A 27,995-nucleotide genomic window follows, 5' to 3' on the forward strand; every position below is an offset into this window, starting at 1 on the left:
TCTGAGCACGTTTGTCATACTGACATAAAAAACACGCCAGTTTGTACCAGACACATCAAAGATGAAATGTTGTTGAAAGGTTTGGCGGATTCAAAACGGTGTGGCCACTGCAACCTCTTTTTGTTTTTTATGAAGTTTTAATTTGTCCTTTTTGGCTCTGTTTATTGTGGCGAACAGAATTACTAGTAGATCACCACAGTGGATTTTAAAATAGTGAAAGGACATCCGAGTCATCTTACTTTTTTCTCTACACCTCAGCAAAAAAAAATACCCAATGACGTTTTGGGGTAAATGAGAAGCTCATGTGTGTTTTCTCAGGTAAGTACAGCTGCCTCATTATCCCTCAGTGATCCCGCCCCTTCTTCTCCCTCCACCTCCCTGTCTCTCCCACATCCATTCAGCCTCTCAGCATCCACGGGGTCTGTTCCTGGAAGCGCGTCGGTGAGAGAGAGAGAGAGAGAGAGAGAGAGAGAGCAGCAGGAGGAGGGGTGGCGATAGGAGAGAGGAGCAGACATGGCTTCTAAAGAGATCACTGCCTGTGGTTTCGTCAGTGTGAATAAGGATATCACAGGTGGGTAAAGAGCGCCGCTTTTCTTATTTCGCTCCCTGTCTTTTTGCGGGTTGTAAACGCGCACGCACGCGCGCGCGCGCACGCGGGTGTGTGTGTCCAGCCAGGGATGCGCGTCTGGTGGAGGCTGCGACCGAAGAGACGCAATGGATCATTGTCATGAGCTGCACCTTTACATTTTTGTCCTGGGGCGTCTTTCCTTTACCCTCTCTCAGTGCGCGTGCATGTTTGAATGTGCTGGGGAATCATTGACAGTGGAGGAATGAAGTGTACAGCAGATTCTACCTTGTTTTAAATCTGCTCCTGGTCTGGGATCAGATGCTGAGAACCCCAGCCTTAGGCCAGAGAGGAAAAGGGGCGTTGTGGAAATGATGGTGTGTGTGTGTGTGTGTGTGTGTGTGTACTGGAGTCTCGTGGTGTTTTGCTCCTTTCACGTTTTACACTAGGATAAATCACTGAGCATTTCTGTTTTTATCCCCTGCAGCCCCGTAACTGGTCAGTGCGCTCTGCTGATTACGCACGTGCATGTGTGTATGTGTGTGTGTGTGCGCGCGTGTGTGTGAAAGTGAGGAGAGGGACACATAAACATATAAAGGCAGATGTTGCCTGTATCCTGCCAACAGAAATGCATGTGCTAGACAAAAGCAGAATGCACAAATATTTTTTGTTATTCCACATTTTTCCTCCCCTCAGTCAAACAGCAACAGCTCACACATTTCAGAGTCAGTTGGCTGAATGACTGTGTCACACACACAGACACATGCACGCTTGGGGTATAGCAGTGACTGCTGCTGTGTTGATTACTCCTAATGGCTCTATTAGACGTACTGTGAAGATTAATCCAGTGGAATTCCTGCTTCTTCATTCAGTCACCTGCCGGGCAGCTGCACCGCCCCCCTCCTGCTCAGCCTGCACTCACTGACAGGATGGGCCACCATGGCCCCGGTGTCCTGCAAGCAGCACAAGGTCACCTGAGTGAGATGAGTCTAGATTTACTCAGTCAGTTTTTTCTTTTTTGTTAAAATGTGTCAGGCTCTCATTCACTCCGATCTGCGACATCACCAAACTCAGAGCTCAGATCTCTTGCTTTAGTAGAGAGATACTTTTGATTCGTTGTTTAAGTGAGTCAGAGTAAATACTTAAAAGTCCAGTGTGTGAGCAGTAGTCAGTACAGCTCTCTGCACAATTAAGTCAAACTACAGTTTTAGCTTGATGGTGTCATTAAAATGGAGCCCCTGTCCTTGTCCTAGTGTACAAGCATGAGCAGGAAACTGATTCATTAAACAAAGTGCGTCCTCCTCTTCTACACTGGGTAGTGATATGCCTTCTTTCATCTTGTTTTTATTTGCACACCACATCGCATAGTGATAGCGAATTTGACCTCTGCATTTAACCCATCCTTTATTTTTATTTTTACACACCAGTAATGAGTCGGCAGTACTTATCTGTGCCTGGACGAAGAAGCAAGAACCTTGACCCCAGCCCTTGACCTGTCCCAGGACTTGAACTGGCACCTCTTTAGTTACAAGCCCAATTCCCTTCCACTAGGCCATGGGCTGCCAGTTTAGCTGGTGGTTAGTTGACATGCTCATTTCCAAGTCTTTCCACCGTCAACGTCCCATGAACTATTTCTCTGCACCTGCATCCACCTCGGCACTCTCACCCTCCATCAGTCCACTGTTTCTATCGAGCAGAGTTTTTCTATGTAGCTTATTGCTCTCTTGTAAGTCGCTTTGGATAAAAGAATGTAAATGTAAAATATTCTATTCTTTTAACTGACAGCATACAATTGGTTTCCTCGTCAGTCCAACAAATGAACCGGCCTGAATTTTGCAATATTTTCATCGCTATTGTCTTATTCTTCTGGGTACAGTACAGCTTATCCTATTATTTCTGGGTTTGAGTGCTCAGGCCAGCTTGAGTGTGACTCTGGTCTGACTATAGATATACATGCAGTAGTAATTTGATTCTCAATTGCATTATCTAGGCGTCTTACTGCAACTTTGAGAAATTCGATTTAGTGCCATTTCAGTTGGATTTAGGCGTAAAGATGTATTCTAACAGTCTGGTCTCAGGTGGACTAACATAGTAATTGCGTTGTTGTTTTTTCGAATGTCATGTAAATGTACTGAATGACATCTAATGGTGAGACTAAGTATGTCAGGATATTACAGTGACCACTGCATACGAGAAAATACATTGTTCTTCTTTGTTTGTGCTGTAAGATTCCAATTTGAAATGCTCTGGCAACTCTTTCTCCACTCTCTGCCATTTCCTCCTTCTCCTTCATTGGTTTATGTGGATGGAGACTTATTCTTCATTTGCGCAGTAAGCCTCCGCTTCAAAATGCGAAATGCACCTCCAACTGGGCAGCTAGAAACATGTCAGAATAAGATGGTGGCCGCTGTAGAGCAAGCCCCCTTGCCTTAAGAACATATTAAAGGTTTGATGTCTGTGTAGATTTTCACTCATCCAGGTCACAGCTCTCCAAACGTCACTGAATCAGTTGTAACTGGACTTGCTGTAATGTTGCACAATAGACCTTTAACTTCACCTCACAAAGACCTTTGTGACTCTAAAAATATGGATAAGCACCGGCTTCATAAACAGAAAGCACTACTTTACTTTGTCTGGTGTTACTGTAGCCACTCCGGTGATGAATCCCACCGTCCTAGCTTTGGTATCGATTCGCTCATAAAGTTGTCAGCCTGGATGCAGTGTAGGCAGAGTAATAGAGAAGCTGAATCATGTATTTCCTGCTCGAGAATATATGTTTCTGTGATCTCTGTGCTGCCGTTTCTCTCACCCTATGAGTAAGTTGCTTCCTCTGGTGCAGCAGGCAGATTATGTGCTTCACACAAGTCAGAGGTCAGAGCGGTGGCAGGGTGAATCACGCACCCTGATGCTTGCATATGTCATTAGAAATACACTAGAGCATTTTCTGAACACAAGTTGCAGGGGCTTTGCAATTTGTGGTGAACTGAAAGGAAAAAAGAAATAGCAGGATTACTCTGTTCAAGCAACAAATGTGACATAATCCTCAGACTTGATCTCAGGTTTGTCTGTACAAAGGTCTTGGTGGTTTTCTGCCCAGTCGATTAATTAAAATGACAACGGTGCTCTTACATTTCTCACCTACATTTCTTCAGAATGTGTGAACTTAACATTCATTTTTTGTTCATCTATTGTGTTGTACAGGTTTGTTCATTGCCTTATGAAAACCAGCGCATAGTAAATGTGACTCTCCTTCACATGCTGTTGAGCTGAGGCTTTGTTACTTATTGTTATTGAGTTTGGATACCTGAAAATAAATAATGAAAAATGGAAAAGAAGTGTAGAGGCACTGGAACCTAGACCTGTATTTAACTCGAGAACATATTAATATGTGGGGTCCTTGTCTTGATATGTTACCATAGAAACATAGGGATTTCTTATCTGAGCATTTAGGTTTAATTTCAACATAATGAAAGTGTGGTTGTATACTTGGCTTTATTAATGCCAAATACACAGGATTTGAATGATGTCAAACATGTACAAATGTTTTAGTGTATTGGAGTGAATAAGGAACATATTGTACTTTTTCTTTAATTGCATACTTTATACTTTAATTTTCCAATAGACACATATTCCTGCAAAGCATTCATGTACTGCAAACATCGTGTCATCAAATCACAAATTTGGTGTAGATCAAATTGATGTTATTGTTTTATGGCAGTGTTGTTTGTAGGGATGTCCCGATGCAACTTTTTCACTTCTGATACGATACCGATATTGCAGCCTTGAGTATTGGCAGATACCGATATTGATCCCATACGATATCAGCACAAATCATACATACTTTAATGACTCATTTTGTAGTATGGAATGTTAGAATAGGCTTGATCAAGTGATATTACTTGAACAGAGAACAATAGTCAGCAACAGTAGGTATGAGGAAAAGCTGACCCATTTATTATTAGCCAATGGGTTACATCAATTCTAACCTTTAACATAAGAATATTGGATTTTTTTTCCATGTTAATTTCACACAGTCTCTGGATAATTTCATTAGGAGGAAAGTACCAAGTGCTCACGGGGGTGTTTTCAGAGCACCCGCGTTTCACAGGTAAAAGCGTGTCTTCAGAGAACACCCCCCTTGTTTTCACTATTTTGGATTAGCCCAACCCACACAGGGTGAGTGACTCGTCCCGCAGGTAAACACGGAGCCCGAGGACCGGCCCCGCAGACGTATTTAGCGCCGTGTGTGGAGCTTCGGGGCACGTTTAAAACACACAAAGCTCTTGGCATGGCTGTTTTTTTGGAGTATAATTAACAAACACAGGCTGTCGAAAGTCGACAGGTGGCGCTGGTTTATGAAGTAATGTTCTTTTAGCAGCTCGCCTCAGGATAAGCTAGCATGGTGCTAATGGCTAACTCGCGCTCGCTGTGCGGCTTCGTAGCCTTTGATTTCAGAGGGGAAAGAAAAATGTTTAACCTCTGAAATAGCAGTAGCACCCACACGCTGTTGTTGTGATCACGTGGGCTCTATACGCATCCAACACGCAGAGCCCACGTGACCACAACCGGCGCTGCTGGATAGAAGTGCTGGAGCAGAATGGACTGTTGTATCGGAGCGCTTATATCGGAGATTTTAGAGGCACTCCGATATAATCCGATATGCGTTTTTTGGTTGATATCGGACCGATATCAATATCGGATCGGGACATCCCTAGTTGTTTGTGTGTTTTTTCTTATCCGTGTATTTGAGTCGACTTGCTTTACATTTATATTACCACCATATTAAATAATTCAACAAGGTAAAAAATAAAGGCAGACTTTGTAATATCTTTGATAAATCGCCCCTCTCTATATGAATACCCATGTAAGATCAGTAGGAAACCACATTTGGATACTTGGGTTGAAATAAAACGTTTGCAGAAATGTATTAAATGCAGTTTTAGTATCCTTTAAATGACTAAACTTGAGACAATAAGTGTCCTGTTTGTGTGCAATATTTTAACGTTATTTTACTGTATGTCATGTTCTCCACAGAAAGCATCAAGAAGATCGTTGATAAATCGTCGATCAAGTTCGTCTGTGGCATAAAGCTTGACAACAAAAGTGGCAAAACAGAGGATAGAATACTGGTGAGTGTCACTGAGGTCTGTGCTGTTTTAATGGCTCCCTGCTTTACAATAACAGTGTGTTGCTGATGTAGGACAACATGGTATTCCTGCTTCATAAGCAGGAATCATGGATGCATGCATCATGTATGTGCAGCGGCTTTGGCGTTCACCTCAGCTGCAATGTTAATGGATCTCTGCTTTGGTGTTGTTGATACCCATGACAGCAGAGGCAGAATCCCTCCATGATTTAACAGTGAGTGCAAACATCTCACATTCTGTGGTCACTTACTAACTGCGTTACGACTGCTGCTGCCCCATGTCCGTGTGAGTGCTGTAGTGGCTTGGCAGGATGATTATTGGATAGACAGTATCCGCGAGAGCAGCTGTAGATTCCTCTGTGTCTGCAAGTCCCACTGTGGAGGCAGCAGGGAGCGAAACAGCTCGCAGCCTTTGATTCGGGGTTGCTTTCATCAGAGAATGTGGGACGGAGATAAAGTCTCCATCTGAGTGAGTGAAGCTCAGCCAGCTATCTGGGTAAAATCTGGGCTAATGAGCTTTTACACTGTGGACCAGAACTCACACTGGATCCTGGGTGGATGCCAGTGTTGCAGAACACAGTGGACTTGTGTAAGGCTGCAACCATAATGATATCCTTTTTTTGTATCGATTAACCTATTGATTATTTAAAGTTGTTTGGTCCATAAAATGTCAGAAAATGGGGAAAACTTATTGACTGGGCCTCCAGAATGTTTTTACTGTCAAGAGATTCAAACCATAAAAAGGTTTCATATTTCTTTAAATTAGTTTTTATTTTTTTTAAGCAGTTAAAGGATTAAAATTAATGTAGTCCAACAGTCATTCATTTATTTAGATTTGTTGCAGCTCTCGTATGCTGGCATTGACACATAACATGTACACAGTATAGAGCGGGTTGTATTGATTGAAGTAAACCATGTAGCTATTAAGGGTGTAAGAAAATATTGATAGTAATACAGTATTGATTAATTGAAGCTGTAGTTGTAAGCGCTTTTCTGACAGCAGTTTTGTTTTGTATTTAAGCCTCTAACCACTAGTTAGCAGCAGGCTTTCGGCAATTTGATCATCTCTCCCCCTCCTTCCACATTTACCAGACAAAGGATATTTATATTTTTTATGCATAAAAGATTGTTTTTCTTTAGATGAGAATCATTTCTTTTTTAAATAGACCAATTGAAGGGTATAATATACATTATAAACACCCTTTTATCGGGATGTATCAGATGGTCAGATGCTGTTCTTCCAAGTACAGCCCTAGCTGTAACGATGGTGTCACAGGAAGTCCAGTCCATCTGCAGTGAAGTTGGCGAGTTATTACACACTTAGAAAGACAAGTGACTTGCTCTGCTCCTCATGCAACCCGCTGTCTTTGCCTTGGCAAAACCACGCTTTCGCTCAGTGATTGCTGTGATGATGGACATGGACAGATAAAAAGAGTTTCTGCATGTTCAGACTTAGTTATTCAGACACTTTGATAATCTCATGTGCCACAGACATCTATCCAATGATCTGCAGTCTGTGACTCATTTGCTTCCTTTTAAAAGGGGAACCAGAAATCTTGAGTTTCTGCTCATGCTGGGTGCACATAGAAGACGAGAGTTTGATCATTGGGTTAGCATTTTGGAAAAAGCTGAACTTGATATATGTGAAAGTTGTGTGTGTTTTTTTAGGGCCCAAGTGCAGACTGGTGAAGGACCTATATTATCCTTTGGGATTATTCTTTTTCATCATCTTCGTCATCTTCTCTTACTCTTTGATCACACTGTTGAGGGCCTTGCGTGAAACATCAGGACCTCATCAGGAAAATTGCAATCTGACCAAGTTTTAGTGCAATCTGATGAATTTTGCAAGACAACACATTTTCTTATTTTGTGTTCCCACTAGCCATGAAGCAGGCTTTCGACCAGACATATGCCGCCCTCACTGTTCTTTGATCTTTGATGGCCAAAAGTATGTTTGTAGGAACAGCATGCAGGAGGATTCCACCTCATCTCTATTTTCATTTTATTGTTTTAGTGATGACAAACCTGCAAAGCCAGTCACTTACTGGCAACAGGAAGTACACATTCAGTAACAAACATTGTTTAATTTACATTAAGCTTTACATTTGCTCTATCCTAACATAAAAAACACCCTGACATTCATGCACAAGGACCCATGCAGCGCTGCTTGCACCCCCAGTTTTTCTTCTTTTTTTGTCCCTAGCAGAAAGGTCAGGTTTGGAAATAAGACATTTTGATGAGAAGAAACTTGTTTGTCAGCTGTGATCTGTGATTTTCACTCTGTCCCCTCAGGGACATCACAGTCACTTCTCCATTTCTTACAAAGGTTTCTCCCAAATTGTCAAACAAGACAGGATTAGAGTGTGTGTCCTGTTACAGCTTTCCTCCTTTCAACAAAGTCTCTCTTCTTCTGCATCACCATGATTTAGTCTTGTTTACTGTTATTTGTTTACTCCCTTATCCACCACCTGTAGCCGTGACTCGTGACTGTAATGTGGTGCAAACCTGTAATTAACTTTTTAAAATGTGTTTGTTTGGGGGTTTTTTTTAAGCAAAAGGCCTGTTCTCTCTCTTTCTCTCTGTCTCCATCTAGCATGCACATTGAGTGACTCCATCTCAGACACGTCACTTGCTGTGTGGGTATAGGTAGCTGTCATTGTGTGGTTCTGACTGACCCGTGTCAAGCTCGTTTCTTCATAAAAACACAATAGTAGAGTGAGAGAGCTGTAATTTAATTACATACTTTCTTTGGGGAGAGACACATGGGGTGAGAGGGTCCACAGGGTGTGTTTCAGCTGTGCAATCAGACAAAATGTAGTAAATGATTGGGAGCGACGGTGCAGAAGAGGAGAAAAAAAAGGGGGGGCAGAGAGCAGTTTGCTGGAGCCAGTAGAGCAAAATGTCAGAGACCACTTTTCTTTGTTTGCTTTGATGGAGAAAGTGACTGATTGCTTTGTTGGGGGAATGTTTGCTGAGACGATATGTTGCCGCTCAAGTAGAGGAATCAGTGATTCTATCACATTCACCCAAGAGCTGCATGACACAAATGTTTTCATGCCAAAAATAAACAGGTACAAGCATGAATGCCATGTATATGGTCAGTCAGATGGAGATGCACATAATCCTGTGAGTGCCTGCCTCATGTCCAAACTCCCATCAACTTTGTGTTGCTTAAAGGGATTCCACGGTGATGCTGTGGCTGTAGCACAGTTGCCCCACAGCAATTAGTAGGAGTAGCAGTAAAGCTTTATTGTTATTGTGTAAAAATAAAATAAAAATGACCTGTTGACCTGTACAGAGTATATAGTGCCTCCAGACCTGCATTTCTGGAACAGATGTTGTGGAAATGAGTTGCATCTTCATAAACTGGGCTATTAAGGTCCTTCAGGTCTCATTGAGTGTCGAGCTACAGTATACCTTAAATTAAATATACGAGCCACTTCCACGAGAGGCAATGTAGTACTAATGAAATCACATCTCGTATTCGTGAGAGTACGATTAAAACATTATCACGATGTCTCTGTGTGGCATTGTGTCACACTGTTAATGCTACATGACACAGTGGGTTTTCAGCTGGATCAATACACGAATATCGATATAACAGCTTCTTTTTGGAAACTCCTGAGACTATTTTCCCCCTTGCAGGGAAAGTGAAATGTGCAGTGAACTTTGCCACAATCTTCACTCAGTTTGCCTTATTCCCTTTTATTCTAGGTCCTCACAACATGGCGTCTTTATTTCCTGGCAGCAAAGATTCCCGCTAAGGTACTTCAGTTCTTACCATCCTCTCCAATTAATGTACATTATGATAAATCTCTTTCAACATGCTGACGTCCTTTCTTTGCTGACTGTATTTGTATCAACAGACAGAATCCACATTCAACTTCTTGGAGATCCGGGCTTTGAATTCCCAGCCTGAACACCAGGTGGATTTTCACATTAATATTGAGCTCAGTACACACTCTGCTTCACTGTCGGTGCATTTACACAATGGAGTGGTTACATCTTATCAAACAGTTTGAATGAATGATGAATATGAATACAATTTTCTATGGTTGAAAAACAATAATTTTCCAGACTGTCTTACAGTTCAATATTCTGTGCAGGTTGTCATCGACACTGACAAGTCTAGCTACTCCCTGAGGTTCGAGTCACGCAAGCATGTCAATCATGTGGTCAGCCATATTAATTTTGCCCTCTCTCGGATATTCAACAACTCCATTTTTGCGTAAGTGTCACCCTCTCACAATTGTTGTCTGTGTATCTGTGCAGTAGTCGATTATCAGAACATTTGAGAGAGCAGCCTCGATTTATGCAATTGTCAGAAAGGAAATGATTCCTTACAGGTGTCTGTGTCTTTTATCGTTACAGCCCTTCCATATGTCACTCTGACAGTGACCTTTCAGAAGGTAGCAGGAAGTATTCGCCCAGCTCAGAGACTTCAGTGGAAACCCAGAGAGCCTGTGGTAAAAGCATCAATCATAAGGCATTTGCACATAGGCATAAACTCACCGGCCACTTTATTAGATACACAGAACACCTAATAACGTGTAGTCGTCTGCTGCTGAAGCTCATCTGCTTCAAGGTTCATGAGTTGTTATTTTAGTTATTAATGCAAGTTACTGTTGTCTGTCTCTCATTTCATAACAGTGTGACATCAACGAGATATTTTTGCCCAGAGAACTGGAGAGGATATCAATATTTCCTCTTTTTAGTTGTGCTTGGTGATATGCATGAAGTTCAGTTTGCACTTGGACTTGAACTTGATTGGTTGATAAGGTATACCTAATAAAGTGGCAAGTGAGTGTGCATGTGCAGTCACAAACAAAAACACATCCATGCCACCCGGCAGATTCAGAAGGAAGTTGGCACATTACTCAAATGATCTTCCAAATGTTCTGTTTGCTCTGTTGTATAAATACAAAGACTGAGAGTTTGGGAAATGTTTCTCTTTTCTCTAGTCTTATAGCTGAACGAAGCAGCTGTTCACATCCTCTTATTTATTTTTTGCCTCTTTCAGGAGGTTTCTCCGAGACCTATGCTGCTCTGTGCGACTATAATGGCATCAGCTGCAAGGAGGAAGTGCAGTGGGTAAGAGCTGCAGGAGCGCGTCTTTGTCAGTTTGAGTGCTTCTGAGTGTTTTGTACAGCAAGAGTGGGCGGGGGGTCCTATATAGTAACAAATACACTCATCTGTATGGTTGCCCCTAGGATGTGGATACTATCTATCACTCCCAGGACAACAGAGAGTTTAACCTCCTGGACTTTAGCCACCTGGAGAGCAGGTGAGGGATGGAAAAACCATCTAAATGTGTTCTCTTCAACATGTGTCTCCTTTTTTGACCTAATTTTCCAAAAATCTTTTCCAGGGATTTGGCTGTGATTGTAGCATCAATGGCGTACAACACCTGGTTTACTAAACTGTACTGCAAAGACCTGCGCATAGTATGTGTAATATATCTTTCTTTATCTGTTGACTCAAGGGTGAGGTTTTATGCAAAAACTGTTTAAACGTTTAGTTTCAAAGGTTCCTTTGTCCTTCAGGGGTCGGAGGTCACAGAGCAGGTCCTGCATACGGTCAGCAAATCCTCAAGCCTGGAGGAGCTCACTCTCGAGAATGCCGGACTGAAATCGTAAGTTTCGATTCTTCTCACCGGCTCTCTTAACTTCTTTATACTTTTCAATCCTTTGTAAGCTCTGCTTAGCCTGTTTAAACAATTTTAAATACATTTAAGAAATCTTCTCTGGTCCCTAAATTGAACTTTCTATTGTCTAAAAAATCAATAAATCAAGCAAAATAATGAGCAGAATAATTGTTTGCTGCAGCTCTAATGTGCATCTTTATATTTGACCGATGTCACAGAGACTTCCCGCAGAAGATGTCAGCTGCTCTGTCAGAGAACCCAGGCTCTGTCATCCACTCACTCAACTTGGCGCACAACTCACTGGACAACCAAGGTACAACAAAGCATCAGCTTCTTTATTATTGCCTGGGCGACTGTAGCTGTAGAAAACCTGTGGTTAAGGAAGCCCTACATGTCAGAATGTGCAGAGGAAAGGTGTCAGAAATCTCAGCCTTTACTGAATCATACTTAAAATGGCAGAGAAACACGCACATCCACATTTCATAAGCCTTGCGTGCTGGGGCAAAAAACACTCACCAGTGAAGTTTTTATTCACCTCAGAAGTAGCAATGGCTGGCATTTATCTTTGTTTTAGAGCTACATTGTCTCTAGCAATGGTTCAGTTCAAATGCCATTAAAAAGACCTGTCTTGCCATGGTAACATGAAAAAACAACAAAATGCCTACAAACGCAACAGTGGTACTTTTAGTTTTTACATAATTCTAACAGACACACTAACAGATAAACCAACAAACAGCACTAAAAACACAATCTCCTTGGTGGAATTAAAAAAGAAAAAATCAATATCAACTCTGGAGCCCAGAGATCTCTTAGATAATTAGTTACTGTAGAAGTAAAGGTTACAGCAGAACAGAACGTTAATGTCCAGTGGTGGTAATAAGTGGCCGGGTCTTACATTATATCAATAAATGCCTCACATCCAAGACAGAAATGTGTCTGTACCTTTATTTCTACACCTTTTGTGCACATTCGGCAGGTGTGTCCAACCTAATACAGCAGATGTGTCGCCTCAGTAAGGGACTTCGTCTGCTCAACCTCTCCAAGACGTCGCTCACCTCCAAAGGTTTGTTGCTCTCCCTCGTTATTTCTTCTGCAGCTCAGTGCTGAGATGCAGGAAAATAGTAGGATTTGAGTTGATTCGACGTGTTCAATTATCTGATTATTCACTTGATTACGAAAAGATGACCAGTTACTGTATCTAGTCACAATATATTAAAAACATTTACGAAAACTAATATTTCTACTCCAATGGCTACCTAATTTGTGGGGCATCTATAATCACAAGGTTGGCAGCAGCAAACTTCATGTGTTGACTTCATGTGTGTTTGCAGAGGAGATTTCTTGAATGTATCTTGTAGCTGCTCTTCAACACACTCAACACACTGTACATCCTGCAGAAGTGATGACATTTATCAGGGTCTCACCTGCTCCCCTAAACCTTGTGGTACTTTCACTAGTTTCACTGGAGTTTAGAATATTTCATTGCTCAGCTTGGAGAATATCGTAGTTGTAAAAAGAATGTAAAACCCACAAAGCTCCAGATAATTCACCGCTTTGTGTCATTTATTGTAAAAAATCTGTGATTCCACACTGACTCACGATGTCATGCTCTGCCTTGCAGGCTGCACACCTCCTGTTACTGTCTCATCTTACCGTGTACTCAGTGGAGAATTTAAATATTACATTGATGCAGGCAGATACTCTGCGCTGAGTGCCACCACATCCATGTGATACGTGCTACTGCCGCTGCAGTTGTATATGAATAATGGAAGGATGGAAAATGTTCTGAAAGTGTTCTGTGTCTTTTGATATCATACAACTTACTCTTCTATCCTGCTTCCCTCCTCCTTTTTTCCTTTGATACATCTGCTACCTCTACCCCAACCCCTCATCTCTCCCTCTCTCTCTGTTTCAGGTCTGGTGTCTCTATCTCAGGCTTTGCGCTCCAGTGATGAATACTCCAACTCTCTCCTGCACCTGGACTTGAGCAAGAACCCTGGTGTCCTCTCAGGGGAGGATGCCTCGGTCAGAAATCACAAAAAAAACAAACACACGCATTTAATTTTTCCCCAACTTATCCAACTTAAGAACGTGTCTCTGTCTTTTTCTCTTTGTTTCTGTTTGTAGAACTTATTTCTCTTCTTGTCTCAGCCAAACTGCTTGGTCCACTTGGATCTGTCAGGAACAGATTGCTCTGTAGACTCAGTGAGTATTTTTCTTGATGACACGGCGTGATCAAATGTTTATGTGCAAAGTTGAAAAAGAAATGCATGTCTCTCTGTGCACAGCTCAGCTCAGATTAACTGTCTTCACCCTGTGTCTAACGCAGCTTTTTGGGGCTCTTCTGAGGGGGTGTTGTGCTGATCTCTCCTTTCTGAATCTTTCCAAAAATTCCTTCTCCCACAGGTTAGTCATGGCTTTTAGATTCATGAAACAATAAAGGCTGTGGCATGTGAAGATATACGATATCTTACTCATTTCACCTTTAAAACCTCATCCATTCTCCCTGTTTCCATCCTTGTTTCTATTTCTTTTAATTTGCCATTATCTTCATCTCTCACTTAAGAGGAAATCAGAAATTAGCTTTCGTGGGAGTCATTGGAACACTGTGCTTCCTCTCTTTGGGTGTGTCTGTTGCCATTTAAAACCAAAACTCTCGGTGCTGCCTGCATAGATAAGACTCATGAATATTTAAGTGGAACTATCTATCATTTAACCGTACTTGCTCCACCACCCCCACCCTTAAAGCAAAGCCATATTCACTCTATTTCTCATTCTGTGTCAGAACACTTTGCACTGCAAGGCACTCATATTTACCCAGCAAGTCAACAATGTGACTCCATCTCTGTGTGGTCAGACCTATCCCACATTTTATATCTCATATAATTTGTATCTCCTCTCTTTCATCTTGTTTTTTATTTTTTATTTATTTAATCCAATAGGAAAGTGAAGGACACGCTGCCGCTGTTCCGTCAGTTCTTCAGCTCGGCCTTCAGCCTCACTCATGTCAACATGGCCTCTATGAAGCTGCCCCCTGATGTTCTGAGGTGCTTACTATGTAGGGTCTTATTACCTATGCAAATCTGCCCCCTTTTATCCAAAGCCCACGACACGGAAAGTGTACTTTAAGTATATAGACATTCTCAGCTGAGTCGTCCCTCATGTTCTTTTTCTTCTTTTCTGTGACAATCACTTTCTTTTCTTCTCTTCTCCACAGGGCTCTCCTCGCAGGGTTAACCTCCAATCCTCATATCAATGACCTTCATCTCGACATCAGTGGCTGTGAGGTAAGAGTTCATCTCTGTATCTGTGCTGGTAATTAAAGGGGTAGTTACAGTTTTCTTCTCCTTATTTCAGTTTAAAGGACCCTATATTCAAAAGGTTCGCCTGACTTAACTCAGTTCTGTGGGAAGTTAGTGATGTATTTTTGGTGTATATACTACAGAGTTTTAAGTTACTAATATGCAGTGCTTGAGTTTAAATTCCGCAATGCCTCTGGGTTCACTAGCAGTTAAATCAGGAGAAACTAGTAACTCAAAATGAATGTATTGCAGGTTGATCCAAATAATTTGTCATTTGTCTTTAAATGGAAACATTCCCGGAATATCTGAGCTTGAGGGCATTTGCTTCTGAGCAGTGACTAGGAAATGTCCACACAGTGGTGGCCATGGTGGTTGGAGACCTAATGAGACTTATAAAGGATGAAGACTGCAAAGACTGGAGGTGGAGGGTGTGCATGACAGCAGGGAGAGAGTGGCAGAAGGAGACAACATATTTAAAAAGAGGAAGCTACGTGTGTTACAGTGCTATTAGGACTGACAAGACCAGCTAATGAACAGCTGATTGCAGCATTGACATCCTGGGAAATGATATAATATATGTTTGAAACTTACACTAGAGCTCCATGTCTTGTTGAACATCAAGGAAAAGAGTAGAAAGGAGAAATAAATGTTTTCTTTTGAATCCTGATATCTATGAATTTGCTAGTTTTACTACGATGTGTGTGTGACGCCCTGTTTTGGATGCATACATCTTTGCAAAAATAAATGCTTTGGTAGAGCACAAGCAAACGCAAAGCCTCTCAACAAACCTTCAGACTGCTTGCATTAAAAAAAAGCATCTATAAATTCACTGCAGAAAAAAATGGAACAATTCCCGAAAGACTGAACCTAAATTGACTCTGATTTATGTCTGTGCACATGTTGGTTTTCCCCTCTGTCTCTCTCTCCAGCTGAGAGCTGCAGGGGCTGCTGTAATCCAGGAACTCTTCCCAAGAGTCTCCTCTATTGGCACTCTGGATATCTCAGACAACGGTACAGAAGCCAGTGGCGCGCAACAGCACATCTTTCTATGACTTTGACCTCAGGCTGAGTGGGCTGTTAATGCATCAGGTCGTGTGTGTGTGTGTGTGTGTGTGTGTGTGTGTGTGTGTGTGTGTGTGTGTGTGTGTGTGTGTGTGTGTGTGTGTGTGTGTGTGTGTGTGTGTGTGTGTGTGTGTGTGTGTGTGTGTGTGTGTGTGTGTGTGTGTGTGTTTACAGGTTTTGATGCAGACTTGATCATAGTGCTGCCTGCTCTCTCCAGACATCTCTCCCTCAAACACCTTCATCTTGGCAAGAACTTCAACATCAAACACAGGTGCTGTTGGTGCTTTATGTAACTTCGCTTTGCCTCACTTTTTCTTTTTTCTTTTTTTACAAAAGTGAACTGGAACATGAGCACGTGTACACCACATCTGCAGGCTTGAATATACTGCGCATATTTGTGAATTTACCCCCTCTGGAGGACAGCTCACGAGCGTGAGGGAATCAGTCATATTGGCTCTTCCAGGCTAATTTGTGTTTGTGTCCGTGGTTTGTCACTGCAGGGTTCTGGATGAGGTCCTGCAGAAGCTGGTCCAACTCATACAGGAAGAAGAATGTGTGAGTCTACACTCATAAAAACTTACTGTGAGATGCAAAAACAAAACTAACAGCTTTCTTCACAACATTTCATCCTCGTAATGGAAATATATATTCTCAGTAAGGGGGACAAAAATAATGTTAAACAAAAGCAAAAATGAAACACTTGCACTTTTATTCTGGTTTCCTAGATACATTATTTATGTGTCACTTGTTTCGCCATTACCCTTGAGGGCATACTGTCTCTGTCTTCACACACATATTGTAAATAATTCACACAAACAGCATGTAAAGTCTTTTTGGTGTGCAGTCATATTACTCTCCAGTAGAATTCACCATGGCATTTTTCCCCCTTGGCTTTCACCACTTATCTTTTTTTGTTTATTCCTAAATACCCCCAACACACTTAAAAATGGAAAATAAAGTCAGTTAGCCTCAGTTGTTTTTACTTCCTTCTAACATTCAGATTCTAGAACATTCAAAAAACTTGGTTAGACTTATTATACTTCATACATAATAGTAAAGATATTGAAATGTGTATTAAATTGTAAATAAATTTCCCCAATAATATGTGCTTCTAGCAGGCCACACGGTCGGTGTAGTGGTTAGCGTTCTTGCCTTTGCAGCAAGAAGACCCGGGTTCACGACCCCGGCCTTGATAGAGTTTGCATGTTCTTCTCGTGTGTGGGTGTTCTCTGGTTTCCTCCCATGGTCCAAAGACATGCAGATTTGGGGATTAGTTCAATTGGACACTCTAAATTGCCTGTAAGAGTGAATGGTTATTTGTCTCTATGTGGACCTGTGATGGACTGGTGACCTGTCCAGGGTGTGACCCTGCCTATTGCCCTATGTCAGCTGAGATTGGCACAGCAACCCCCTCCGCGACCCTCAGGATAAAGGAGGATAAAGGATAAAGCTGTAGAAGATGGATGGATGGATGGAATATGTGCTTATTTTCATGGTTGTTTCCATTCGTCCTCTCCAGGCCCTGCAGACTCTGTCCCTGACCGACTCACGCCTGCGCTCGAGGGGCACTATTCTGGTCAATGCCCTGGGCAGCAACACCTGCCTGAGAAAAGTGGACCTGAGCGGAAACAACATGGATGACATTGGCGCCAAGATGCTGAGCAAAGCCCTGCAGATCAACACTACCCTCAGGTGAAGGGAGGGATTTACTGTATTTCTAACTTCAGCTCTATACGTGGGCTTGTTTTGTATGCAACTTATGGCTTTTCCCTGCAGGAGTGTGAGCTGGGATCGCAACAACACCTCTGCAGCCGGGTTTCTCGATGTGGCCCGAGCACTTGAACAGTAAGAGCATGAAAGTGTCATCAATGTGAATTTTAAATGTCTTCGCTGGAAGGTAGGCAGTAATTAAGAGAATACCTCATACGTCAAGAATCATATTGACATTTTAAGAAACCATGTTAGAGTTACCCTCAGCTTTAGAACATTAACCTCATTGAAATGTGCAATGCAAGCTGTGGAAATTTTTGCTTTCCACTTTGCTATCTGAAATAGCCCAGACTCACCTTTAGGCTAAGGATGACATGGTTACAAAGATCAAAGTATTACTCAGACAGGTTGCATGGCATAGGAGAGATATTTTAGGACCAGTTCTGTCCAGTGGGGGTAATTATCTCTTATATCTGTAACCCACTTTAGTCTTTCTCTGTCTACCTCAATTAATCGACCATTCCTCTGTTTTTCGTTCTTCCTCTCTTCCCCCCTCTCAGTAATTTCACGTTGCAATACATGCCTCTTCCTCTAAGTGACATCAGCCAGGCGCACCGCAGCGCCCCTGAGAGGACAGAGCAGGCACTTGCTAAGGTCAGCATCAGCGGTTGATGAAATCTCTCTGGTTTGCAAAATCATACTTCATTGTCATGTTTTCTTTTGTTAAATTTGTTAAAAAAAAATATTCAGCAGGATCTTTGGATCATAGACGAGAGACAGTAGTTTATTTTAAAGGTTCTGTCAAAAAAACTAAACAATAACCAACAGAGCAAATCTACAATGTAACTATTTCATAGTCACTGACCCAAATTTATCATAAAAATGTTGTCATATTAATCTTGCCTCTGTAGAACTCAATACAGTTCTACACAAGACGGTGACATTTTTAATGTTCACCAAATTAAGAAACGTCAAGGACCCATTTTATCGGACTTAGTGTAAAACTATGGGCTAAATCATCTTTACCCTTTGTTAAGATGATTTACTCTTAACGTGAACAACCTTTAGTTAACCTGAAGCACAAATTTTGACTTAAACAATACACACATTGTGTGTATTTTACCTAAGTTTTATTTTCTAATTTAATTTAATTTCATAACTGCAATTTAAAACAAAATAAAATTGCCTGATGTATATTCATGACTGTCCTCTTCTTCTGTGGCGTGTAGATCCAGCGAGCTCTGGTGAGGAACAACCAGACCCAGCGCTTCTCTCAGCGCCAGGCTCTGCGGCTTCACCAAGGCCTCGTCACGAGCACCGCAGAACAGGTTGCGCCCGATCTTTGTGCTCTCATCGTGTACTTTTGAGAATTGTTTGTGTATGTTTTCGCTTATAACACTTCCCTGTCTGTCTGTCTGTTGCCAAGGTGATGGAGCGCCTCTGTGTGCGCGTACAGCAGCAGGTGTGTGTGTTACGAGGTGTTGGGGAGATGGAGGAGATTCAAGCTGCTAAACAAGTGCTAAAAGAGGCCAGGAATTCCCGTGCTGTGAGTGAAGAGAAATTAATTAGCGTAGTAGTTTTATTATTTACTCTTGCTAAGATAAGATATCACACGTCATTAAGATGACAGATTCTATAAAATTAATAAAACATTCAAAATGTAAATATGTGTTGTTGCACTCAATTTAAACGAATCATTTAAATTTATCCCCAGCTCTACCCTTCACTGTGTGAGCTGGCTCATGTTCTGTCTGTGGACGGGCCGGTAAGGCAACGACTGGACTGTCTGGCTGGTGAACTTGCCAAAGCTGCAGATAAGGAGCTTCAGGTAGGTCTGAAAGCTGACTTCACACTGTGATCCATAAGAGGTGAATAAATTACTGATGATCAGCATCTGTTACAGGTGATAGTCGACTCTATGGTGTCTCTCTGTCGAGAGCTCTGTCCTTTATCATCTTCTGCGGCAGAGAGACTCAGTCCTCCGCTCTCATCCGTCTCCGAGCGCGTGTCTATCCCTCGCTCTGCCATTCGGGCGGCCCTGATGGAAAGAGCAGCGCAAGACATTCACCGAGCCTTAGAGTAAGGAACGGATGTAGACAAGGGAAAGTGGAGAGCAGCAATAAGTCTGAATTTGATAGGAAGGGTATTGATTAGTTATCACTTATATCAAACCCTTCTGTCGGTCTCTCCCTTTCCTCTAACCCAATCTCCTGCAGAGAAGTGAAGCTGTCAGTGGTTTCCTATCTTACCAACTCCATTGTGGACCAAATCCTGCAGGAGCTCTATGCCACCCATAAAACCCTGGTAAGCACAAAGCACTTACTGTTAAAGTAACTGTATGTGAGAGTGTTTTTCCAAAAGGTTTGACTGTACTGTTTCCTTCAGACCCGGCAGGTGTCTCATGTTAAACGGTGGGAGGGGATGTGTGAAGACGGGACAGGATGGAGGTTTAACAGACACAGAGACTCTCTGGACATCACAGATGAGGAGCTCAGCACCAGCATAGTGAGTGTGGCCAGTCAGACACATGTGTTTTCTGGGTCTGACAACTTCATATTACCTTCTGTCTTTGTGACATTGTAACACAGGTGTTCAGGCTCACTTTGTGACCTGCAGCATATAAAGAGCATCCCAGACTTGAGTACATCTTCACAACAGTGTTATTTATTTGCAAAAGATTCAGTATGGAGGCTGGTCAAAAAGAACAAAAAGCTGGTGAAAGAATTAAGTTAATAAACGAGAGAGAACTCTTTCTCTCATTTCAGCCACATCAGTATCTGGACAGAAAAAGGAGACGGAGAGACATATTACAGATGTGTTTATGTGTTTTTCTACAAATTGTATTCATTCATGTTAAATGAGAACGATACATGATCAGTACAATGTCTAAAAGCCAGTAAAAACTGAATCACTTCTGAATGTTGCCACTGTGGCTTGAATGTCGGCTGTCAATTGTAAATCTCTGGAGAAACACTAAAAGAGCAGCTCATGTGTTAACAAGAAAGCAGGTGAAACAGCCACCCAATTTTCCCTGACACTATCTGAAAAAATCTGCCTTAAGCCTGGTGCCCTATTCATCACAAACAGCTCATCATTACTCTCTCATATGACTCTAGCTTTGATGTCTCCTCCAAAACATTTTTCATTCAGCCAAATCTGTTAGAGCACTTATTCATTCCCCTGCTCAAGATATCAGTATTGTACACGATATGATTAGATGAGTTTAAATACATTTCTCTAAATTACTTTTGTCAGTTTGGATATTATATCCCTGCTCACTGCTGCATCTATGTTACAACTGTGTTTCAAACACTCTACTGTATTTATTTTGATTGTCTCAAATGATCTGCTCTTAGCTCAGAATTCTCCTGTGGAGTTCCTCAAGAATCAATCTTAGGCCCCATGATTTTTCATGCTTTGCGTGTCCTCTTAATATAACTGGGACATACATGTCCCTCCGATATTACACTGACGATATCCTGTTGTATCTCTCAGTAAAAGCAGACAGAATAGGTTGAAGTCAAACATTCCTAAAGACTTTGGGACACTGATCATGACATTGGCTCATAAATGTTTCTATATTCATGAAAGAGCTCATCATTTTTTATTCTAAATTCATAGTAACAGGCCTGTAAGCAGCACCGTGAGCCTGTACCTAGCGTGTGTTTCAAGTATAATGTTAATTTATCATGTGAATATGTTCATATTTGTTAATTGGGCAACAACAAGATAAAGAAAATTCTTCTACATATTTGGTTATAAAGCAGTCTTTGTTAAGCAAGTATGATTCTTCTGACTAAATTTTAGTAATCTCTCATACCGAGCTTTTCTGATTATAGAAGTTATTTTATGTTTCTTTAATCTGAGAAGATTTTCTATAATTATGTTTTTCCTGCCACCTCGTGGTCTGAAGAAAAACATTCAAATATTCCTCCAGTTTTCCAATTTCCTGAATTGTGTAGTGTCATGACATGAGGTGGCGTTCATGTGAATTTTGCCAGTGAGGAACTAATTTGTCTGATTATTCTGACTCATCATGTGAATGTCAGTTTTTGTCTGTTTTCAATGTCATTAACTGTGTCCCAGTGTGTTCATTTGTAATGTCTTGTTCATTTTGTCAGCGTGTGCCTGAAAGTTACTTCATTTCACAATGAATTCACTGTCAAAGGCCCTAAGTGAGGCTTGTATCGTTAGTACTTGACATGTTTACTCTTTCTTGCATACATGTCTTACTTGACTTACTTATTCCTCAGCACAGAATTTTCCCTCAATTCATTTTTTTTCTCCCAGGACACAATAGCCATTAAGAAGCGCAGCTCAAGAACAAGACGAATACGACCTGTCTCCACAAGGCTGAGTAAGTACTGCTGTATATCCTCTTATCCTCCTCTCTCCTCCTTCATTTCATGTCTCACTCTGACCCCATCCTGTCTCTTTCAAGGCTCCATTAGTGCATTTTCTGTTATGTCTTTTTCCCCTTTCCCGCCATCCCATCTGAGAACTCTATTAATGGCTATTTTAATCTTGTCTGAGCCAAGTTGGAGTTGGTGCGTCTCAGAGCAGTTGCCAGTGTTTTGAAATGAAATGACTTTGGAGTAGAAATGATTCCCTCATCTTGTCTCCTTGACTGTTGCCTTCTCAGGTCCTAGCCCTCACATCCTCAATAATCCTTTCATTGCTCTTCACTGCTGGCAGGTCTGTGTGATGACTCTAGCTCCTCTCCACCCCCCTCCGTGCCATCGTACTCATCCCCGCTATCCCGCTCTGCATCGTGGGAGGGCCTGTCAGAGCTGCCTACACAGGGCCTGCCTCTACATCACGTGACTCGGGTTAGGCCAAGACCTCCACGGAGGCACAAGGGAGGGCACATCTCAAATGAGACGGTAAGGCAGATTTGATCTGTCTGTCTGTCTGTCTGTCTGTCTGTCTGTCTGCCTGTGCCTAACTTCCTAATGTTCCTGCCTACTGGCAGTGATTCCCGCCTTTGTCGATGGTAATCTAAACAAAGTGGATGGCAACGATTGGATTATGTCATCTCACTGTCACATAATCCATCTGTTTTATTGCATATGGACCATTTTCACAGTTTAAACATGTGAGTGTGTGTGTGCAGCACTGCAGTGAAAATGGAGGAATAAGCCCTCTTGATGATGGACTCCCTGACTTCTACACTAAAAGAGTGCTCCCTGACAGGTGAGAGTGTCTTTGATACGGCCTTCATTTTTCAACTTTGTACAGTTAAAGTGCAAACCACTTTGAGTGCACGTTTTCCAAAGCCAACGTTAGGTTTTCAAATAACCTTCCTATTTTCCGGCCCTTGTTTTCGTTGCACATTGAAAATCAGTGTACTGTTATCACGCCGAGCTGAAATGTGAAATCCATCACAGTGCACAGTTTTCTGTCACCATAGAGCAGCTGCGAGCTGTTAGCTGTTAAACAAACTCTCCTTGTTTAACAGTGTCGGAGAGACTTTTCCACTGAACAGTGACTTTTCTCCTATAAGTTTAATTATTTATTTTTTTTTGAATGAAATGCTTCTCTAAACAGAACAATCTGAGCTGTCAAAGTGTTATCGAATGCACCAGCAACGGAAGGAAGAGTTCACTGTGGGGTTTTGTACAAAAGAATATGGTGAAGGTTGATTTTCACAGAGTGTTGAAATTAAATATCATTATGCTTAGGGAAATCATTTAGTAGTGTAGTCCTAAAAGAGGAAGCATCAGGTAATTCTGTTTGGATTTTTCATTTATCAATTTTACGGTATCATTCTCCTCTGTGAGCCCTCTTAGTCGAAAACCAAAGGACACGCAACAAAAAACAAGTTACACTACTGAAGTGTAAAAGCATGAACATTGATGCAAACATAAAAGGTGATCCTTCACTGTAAAATTGTCAATTAAAACACAAACCAAGTGGAACTGGAGCTGGTGGTTCGGAGCGTTTTGTGCGTTAGTGGTCCAATTATATTTATTTATTAATATGTTGTTATGCTGGAGACATTGGTGGCTGCCAGTTTTATTAAATGTGTGCTTTGGAAATAAATGGTCAGTTAGCAGTGTTTTGAAGTATACGTGGTTCAGATTTAATGGGCTAGAACAAGCACAAGCAGCAGTGTAACCCCTTAAAATATAACATAATAAGAAATAAACAGACTGGGCTCCCTCCCCATCCACTTACATACTCACACACATGTACTTGTACTGCTGCTCATGTGTGTTGTGTTTTTAATATGTCATGTGTAGTATATATATGTATATATGTGTATATATGTATATATATGTATATATATATATATCTATATATATATATATATATATATATATATTATATATTGGGAGGTATTTAAGGTTTTTAGTTTTAGTCTTAGCTCTCTTTCTTTTTGTTTGTTCTGCTCTCTGACATTCACCTCTCTCGCTCCTCTTTCAGTCAGCTCTCGTCTCTACACAAAGCTCATTCTCTGAGGAGGAAGAAAAGAAGAAACATGCTCGCAATCTTTGGTTTCCGAAAAAACCGCAACCAAACTCTGTCCAGTCAGGGGCCTCCAGAGTCTGAAGCAGAGATTTATGGAGATGGGTGTCACACTGTTGCTACAGCGCCCACAGGGTTTGTGTACAATGGCACACACGCACATTACATTATCCCTTATTGTTAAGAAAGACCTTGCCTTGAACACAAGCAGCACAATGAATCAGTTAACAGTACACCAAATTGGAAAAAACATATTCCACATACCCATATTCTTCTCTACATCTTTTTTTCTCTTCATCCATTTTCCACTCATTTTCATCCTTGAAACAGTCAACAGCGCCGAACTCAATAAATATCAATGTAAATCTTCCTTTGTCTTTGTTGATTTGATAAATAGCTGCCAAAGCGTGGGTGCACTGATACCAGAGTGTGTACGCAGATGTCAGTGACAGCCGGTGGTGCTGACTCAGTATCCAAAAGTCATCCAAATGATTAGGAAAGAACACATGCCAGAAACGTGATGCATTCCTAATGACGCTGTTTTCAAAGCTTGCTACATATTTGTCTGAATTCAGTGTAATCAGTCTAACATTTTTCCACTTTCAGCACTGCCACAGAGAACGTTTACACACTCCTCCAACCCCCGAGGTCTGCAGCCAGAGCTGGATCTCCTGGTGAAGGACCTGATGGGAAAACAAATGATCACCAGGGGAAAAATACTCTGCTTCTGAGTCCACCCCCTGTGCCGGGCATCCCTCACCCAGGCGTGGGAGGAAACAAGCACCCTTTTTATTCTCCCAGAGAGGTACACTCAGTGTGACAATGTTGTGTTTATGTCTCTGCTGAAAGTTTTCACAATTTGCCAATTTTCTTTTGCCTCTCCTTTTTGCTCAGTCGTCCAGGTCATTGTAATCTTAGGGTGTTCGCTTCGAGAGGCAACTGGACCCTCTCTCAGTTCTGAAATGTTTTTGTTGTTGTTTTGGCAGAAAGTTGAAGGCGATGCTGTGTTTGATCAGCCGTTGGAGACAGACAAGTACTGGGTGGACGATAAACAGAGAACATCTGAGGTGATGCAAGCAGACAAGCAGTGGCAGGGTGATCCGCAAAGAGTCACCGACAAGTATGGGACTGAGAGCAGATATTCAGACAGACACCTGGACAGACAATGGACCGTGGACAGACACACCCAGCGGCAGATTGACAGAAAGATAGAGAGACAGTGGATGGGTGGAAGGCAAATAGACAGGTCCTGGTCTGAGAGCAGGCAAATGGACATACCGTTGGACAATCAGTGGACTGAGAGCAGACCGCAGAGCAGAAAGTCGGACAGACAGGTGCAAGCGCTTCATTTGACTCAAAGGCCACTGCCTCCATACCCATCAGACAGGACGCCTTCCCCAAAACAGGAAACGGATCATTTAAAAAGCATAGAGGCCTCGGCTGCAGATTGGCAGCAGGACACGTTGGCAGACAGACACATGTGTCCTGACACTGATGGAGGTTTTACAGAAGGATGGAGAAGCAGCCCAGGAGGAGCAGGAGGATCAGGAGGAGGTCGAGCTGCTCCTTCTGCCTCTAAACCTGATCCCCCACCACAGAGCAGCAAACCCAACCTGTCCAAGCTGAGGCAGAGACATCGTCTGGAAAGCTCAGACACGCTACCTGTTCTACCAGGTACTTCATCCTCGTGCATATGCTATCATTTCTTTCTCTGCAGTCTTTGACTCAACTGCTCAACAAACAGCAAGTTATGGTGACACTTTATTTTATCTACAGGTACAGAGGAGGAAGGAGACACTGAGAGGGTTCCTGGGAAGATGGACAAGAAAGAAAGAGAAAAGGGAAGAGATTTGGAGATTCATCCTCCTCCGATTCCAGAAAAGGTCAGTGTTTTATGTCTCACTTTCTGCTGTGTACTTGTTGTACAGTATCGATTGATGACTCTGAATGTTCTAATTGCTATTAACTGTCTTTGTCCTTGTGGTGTGTTCATACTTCCTATCCGGACATGGTGAACAGCCAAAGACGTCCTCATATGTGACTTTTCCAAAAGAATCAGCCAATGAGAGGAACCTTCCTCCTCCTCCTGTGCCGCCTCCTGTTTTCAAGCCAGTGCATGGATTACCAGACAGAGCTGCAAGTCAAGGTGCCTACACTGTCGTGTGTTGATATGTTTATGATCTTTATTTTTAATAATATTCCTGCCACGGAATAAAGTTGCGGGTGCCTGACTTACTGCCGTCAATGTTGCTCAGGTGAAGAAGGGCTGAGACCTCAGGCGCCAGTGAAACCACAAAGAAACAGAAAAGCCATGTCTTGTGATACAGGTACAGTATTTTTTTAAGTTGTTGCATTATAACTAGGAATAGTCTGTGTTTATACTGTTTATATGTTGAAATGTGTGTTAAGTGTCTGTATCTAACTGTTGCCTTGTGTTTTTTGTCCTCACTGAACTCAGGCACTGACAGGGAAAGCCCTAACAATGTTGAGAAGCCCCCAAATCGCAAACCCCCCATGAAAAAACCTAGACTACCCCAAAACAGAAATAAGTCACTGGACTTGTCTGGTACATGTCTCTCTGTTTTTATTTGTGCGTGCGTGAGTGAGTCTTGTGTTAGTCAGGCTTAAAGGTCCTGTGTGTAAGAATTAGTGACATCTAATGGTGAGACTGCAGAGTGCAACAAATGCAGGAGTGCATCAGGGAACTAACTACGGTGGCCTTGATATACCAGAAAGAATATAAACACTGTTTTACAACCTTTTTTTCCCCAATTTACTGAAAGCGTCTGCTTCTGTAGAGTTAGACTTATGGTTATGTGGAGGCATACTCGGTATTAAAAGCACTCAGAGATGCTTTTAGGTTCAAAAATGTTGGGGATTTCAATACATAAACACAAATATTCTAGGTAAACTTTGTTTCAATAACTTAGTGACTTAGTAGTGAATAATCTGTTTCACTCCTTCAACACAAAACAAGTTCTCAGCGTTCATGTCTCACCTCATGACGATTAAGATTTTCCTTTAAATTATTTGTTATTGTTTTATTGACATTTCTACAAAGAAACAAAAATGGCACATGTCAAATAATGATAATAAAAAAATTCTGATAGGGTAGTACGTTTTATTTTTGCCAAATGATCGTCATAAATGTTGCACACTGGACCTTTGATGTGTTAATGTGAAATATCATTTTTAAGAGATAAACAGTAATAAAACACAGTGAATGCTCTGATTACATTATGGAAAGTGTGTGTCATAAATGAAACCCTGCTTTAAAACCTTTACAGGAGACAGTTAATATCTGCAGCTCAGTAGATTCTAGTATTAACCAAATCATAATGAACACATGTATGTGATTATTCTCTTTTTTTACGATGATCTCGTTCAACTTTACAGACAGTATCAACTCGGCACCTGGTCGCAGTGACTTACTGTGAGACCCCCCCCCCCACCCCCCAGGGTAATTCACCTGCTGCTGTCATGACAACCGAGGAGCATTTCATCCAACAAGGAAACAAAGGAAGACGTCTCAGGAGGATGGAAAAGGGAGAGCCAGAGAGAAATGTGGTGCAACACCGCAGATATCATAACGCGTCATTTGCTTCTGTTGAAACACTCACTTTACTTCATGTCAGAGTAACCTCCCTCTTTAGCTTCACTGTGATATCTTTGCTTTCCTCACATGTGACCACTCACTAAACTTTTATTACATTTATTTATTTATTTTGTGGCTATACAGTATTTTATTAGTACTCGCTTCTTTAGAAAACCAAAATGAGAATTTTTTCTTTGTGTCAGTGGACATTGGACCGAGCGCTCAGACGTTGTGACTTTGCTTAGACAGAAGAGAGAGAGAGAAAAAAAGAGAAGAAGATCTTTATTAGAATGTGATTTCTTACATCTGTGATGCATTTTTGACGTCGGGTTCAGTTGGCACCTGAAAATGAGTTGTTTCTTATCAAATGGAACTTGATGATTTATATCCAGTTTTGCTTTCAGGAACTGAAAGGTGATATATTTTGTAGTAAAAAAAATAAATAAATGAATATAATGTATGAGTATCCTCACTGTATGAATAAAATACTTAATGGAAAATAA

At 41.7% G+C, this 27,995-nt stretch overlaps 1 protein-coding gene across 1 annotated transcript; it reads left to right on the forward strand.

Annotated features, from left to right (window-relative positions):
* Positions 1–469: 469 nt before the first annotated feature.
* LOC131466027 (capping protein, Arp2/3 and myosin-I linker protein 3-like) lies at positions 470–27,995 on the forward strand. The gene is made up of 40 exons (XM_058639073.1): positions 470–571; positions 5,600–5,694; positions 9,426–9,476; positions 9,578–9,637; positions 9,818–9,939; positions 10,083–10,177; positions 10,732–10,802; positions 10,922–10,995; positions 11,080–11,155; positions 11,255–11,343; positions 11,574–11,668; positions 12,332–12,418; positions 13,271–13,380; positions 13,483–13,560; positions 13,685–13,761; positions 14,298–14,402; positions 14,573–14,642; positions 15,587–15,668; positions 15,894–15,990; positions 16,220–16,274; positions 17,239–17,411; positions 17,496–17,564; positions 17,990–18,083; positions 18,659–18,757; positions 18,856–18,975; positions 19,144–19,257; positions 19,333–19,508; positions 19,646–19,733; positions 19,815–19,934; positions 21,720–21,786; positions 22,125–22,312; positions 22,543–22,622; positions 23,856–24,032; positions 24,504–24,702; positions 24,884–25,571; positions 25,674–25,780; positions 25,917–26,043; positions 26,153–26,224; positions 26,356–26,463; positions 27,294–27,995. Exons 1-40 carry the CDS (start codon positions 514–516, stop codon positions 27,332–27,334), a joined length of 4,554 nt encoding a protein of 1,517 aa, XP_058495056.1. The 5' UTR covers positions 470–513; the 3' UTR covers positions 27,335–27,995.

Source organism: Solea solea, chromosome 9, assembly GCF_958295425.1.
Source record: "Solea solea chromosome 9, fSolSol10.1, whole genome shotgun sequence".
Classification (NCBI taxonomy): domain Eukaryota; kingdom Metazoa; phylum Chordata; class Actinopteri; order Pleuronectiformes; family Soleidae; genus Solea; species Solea solea.

Excerpts from the sequence above, each read along its gene's own strand:
- LOC131466027 (XM_058639073.1), top strand. The coding sequence starts at position 514 with ATGGCTTCTAAAGAGATCACTGCCTGTGGTTTCGTCAGTGTGAATAAG. Across the intron at positions 10,996-11,079 it reads TTTAGCCACCTGGAGAGCAG|GGATTTGGCTGTGATTGTAG; the intron begins GTGAGGGATGGA and ends AATCTTTTCCAG. Across the intron at positions 19,734-19,814 it reads ATGCCACCCATAAAACCCTG|ACCCGGCAGGTGTCTCATGT; the intron begins GTAAGCACAAAG and ends TGTTTCCTTCAG.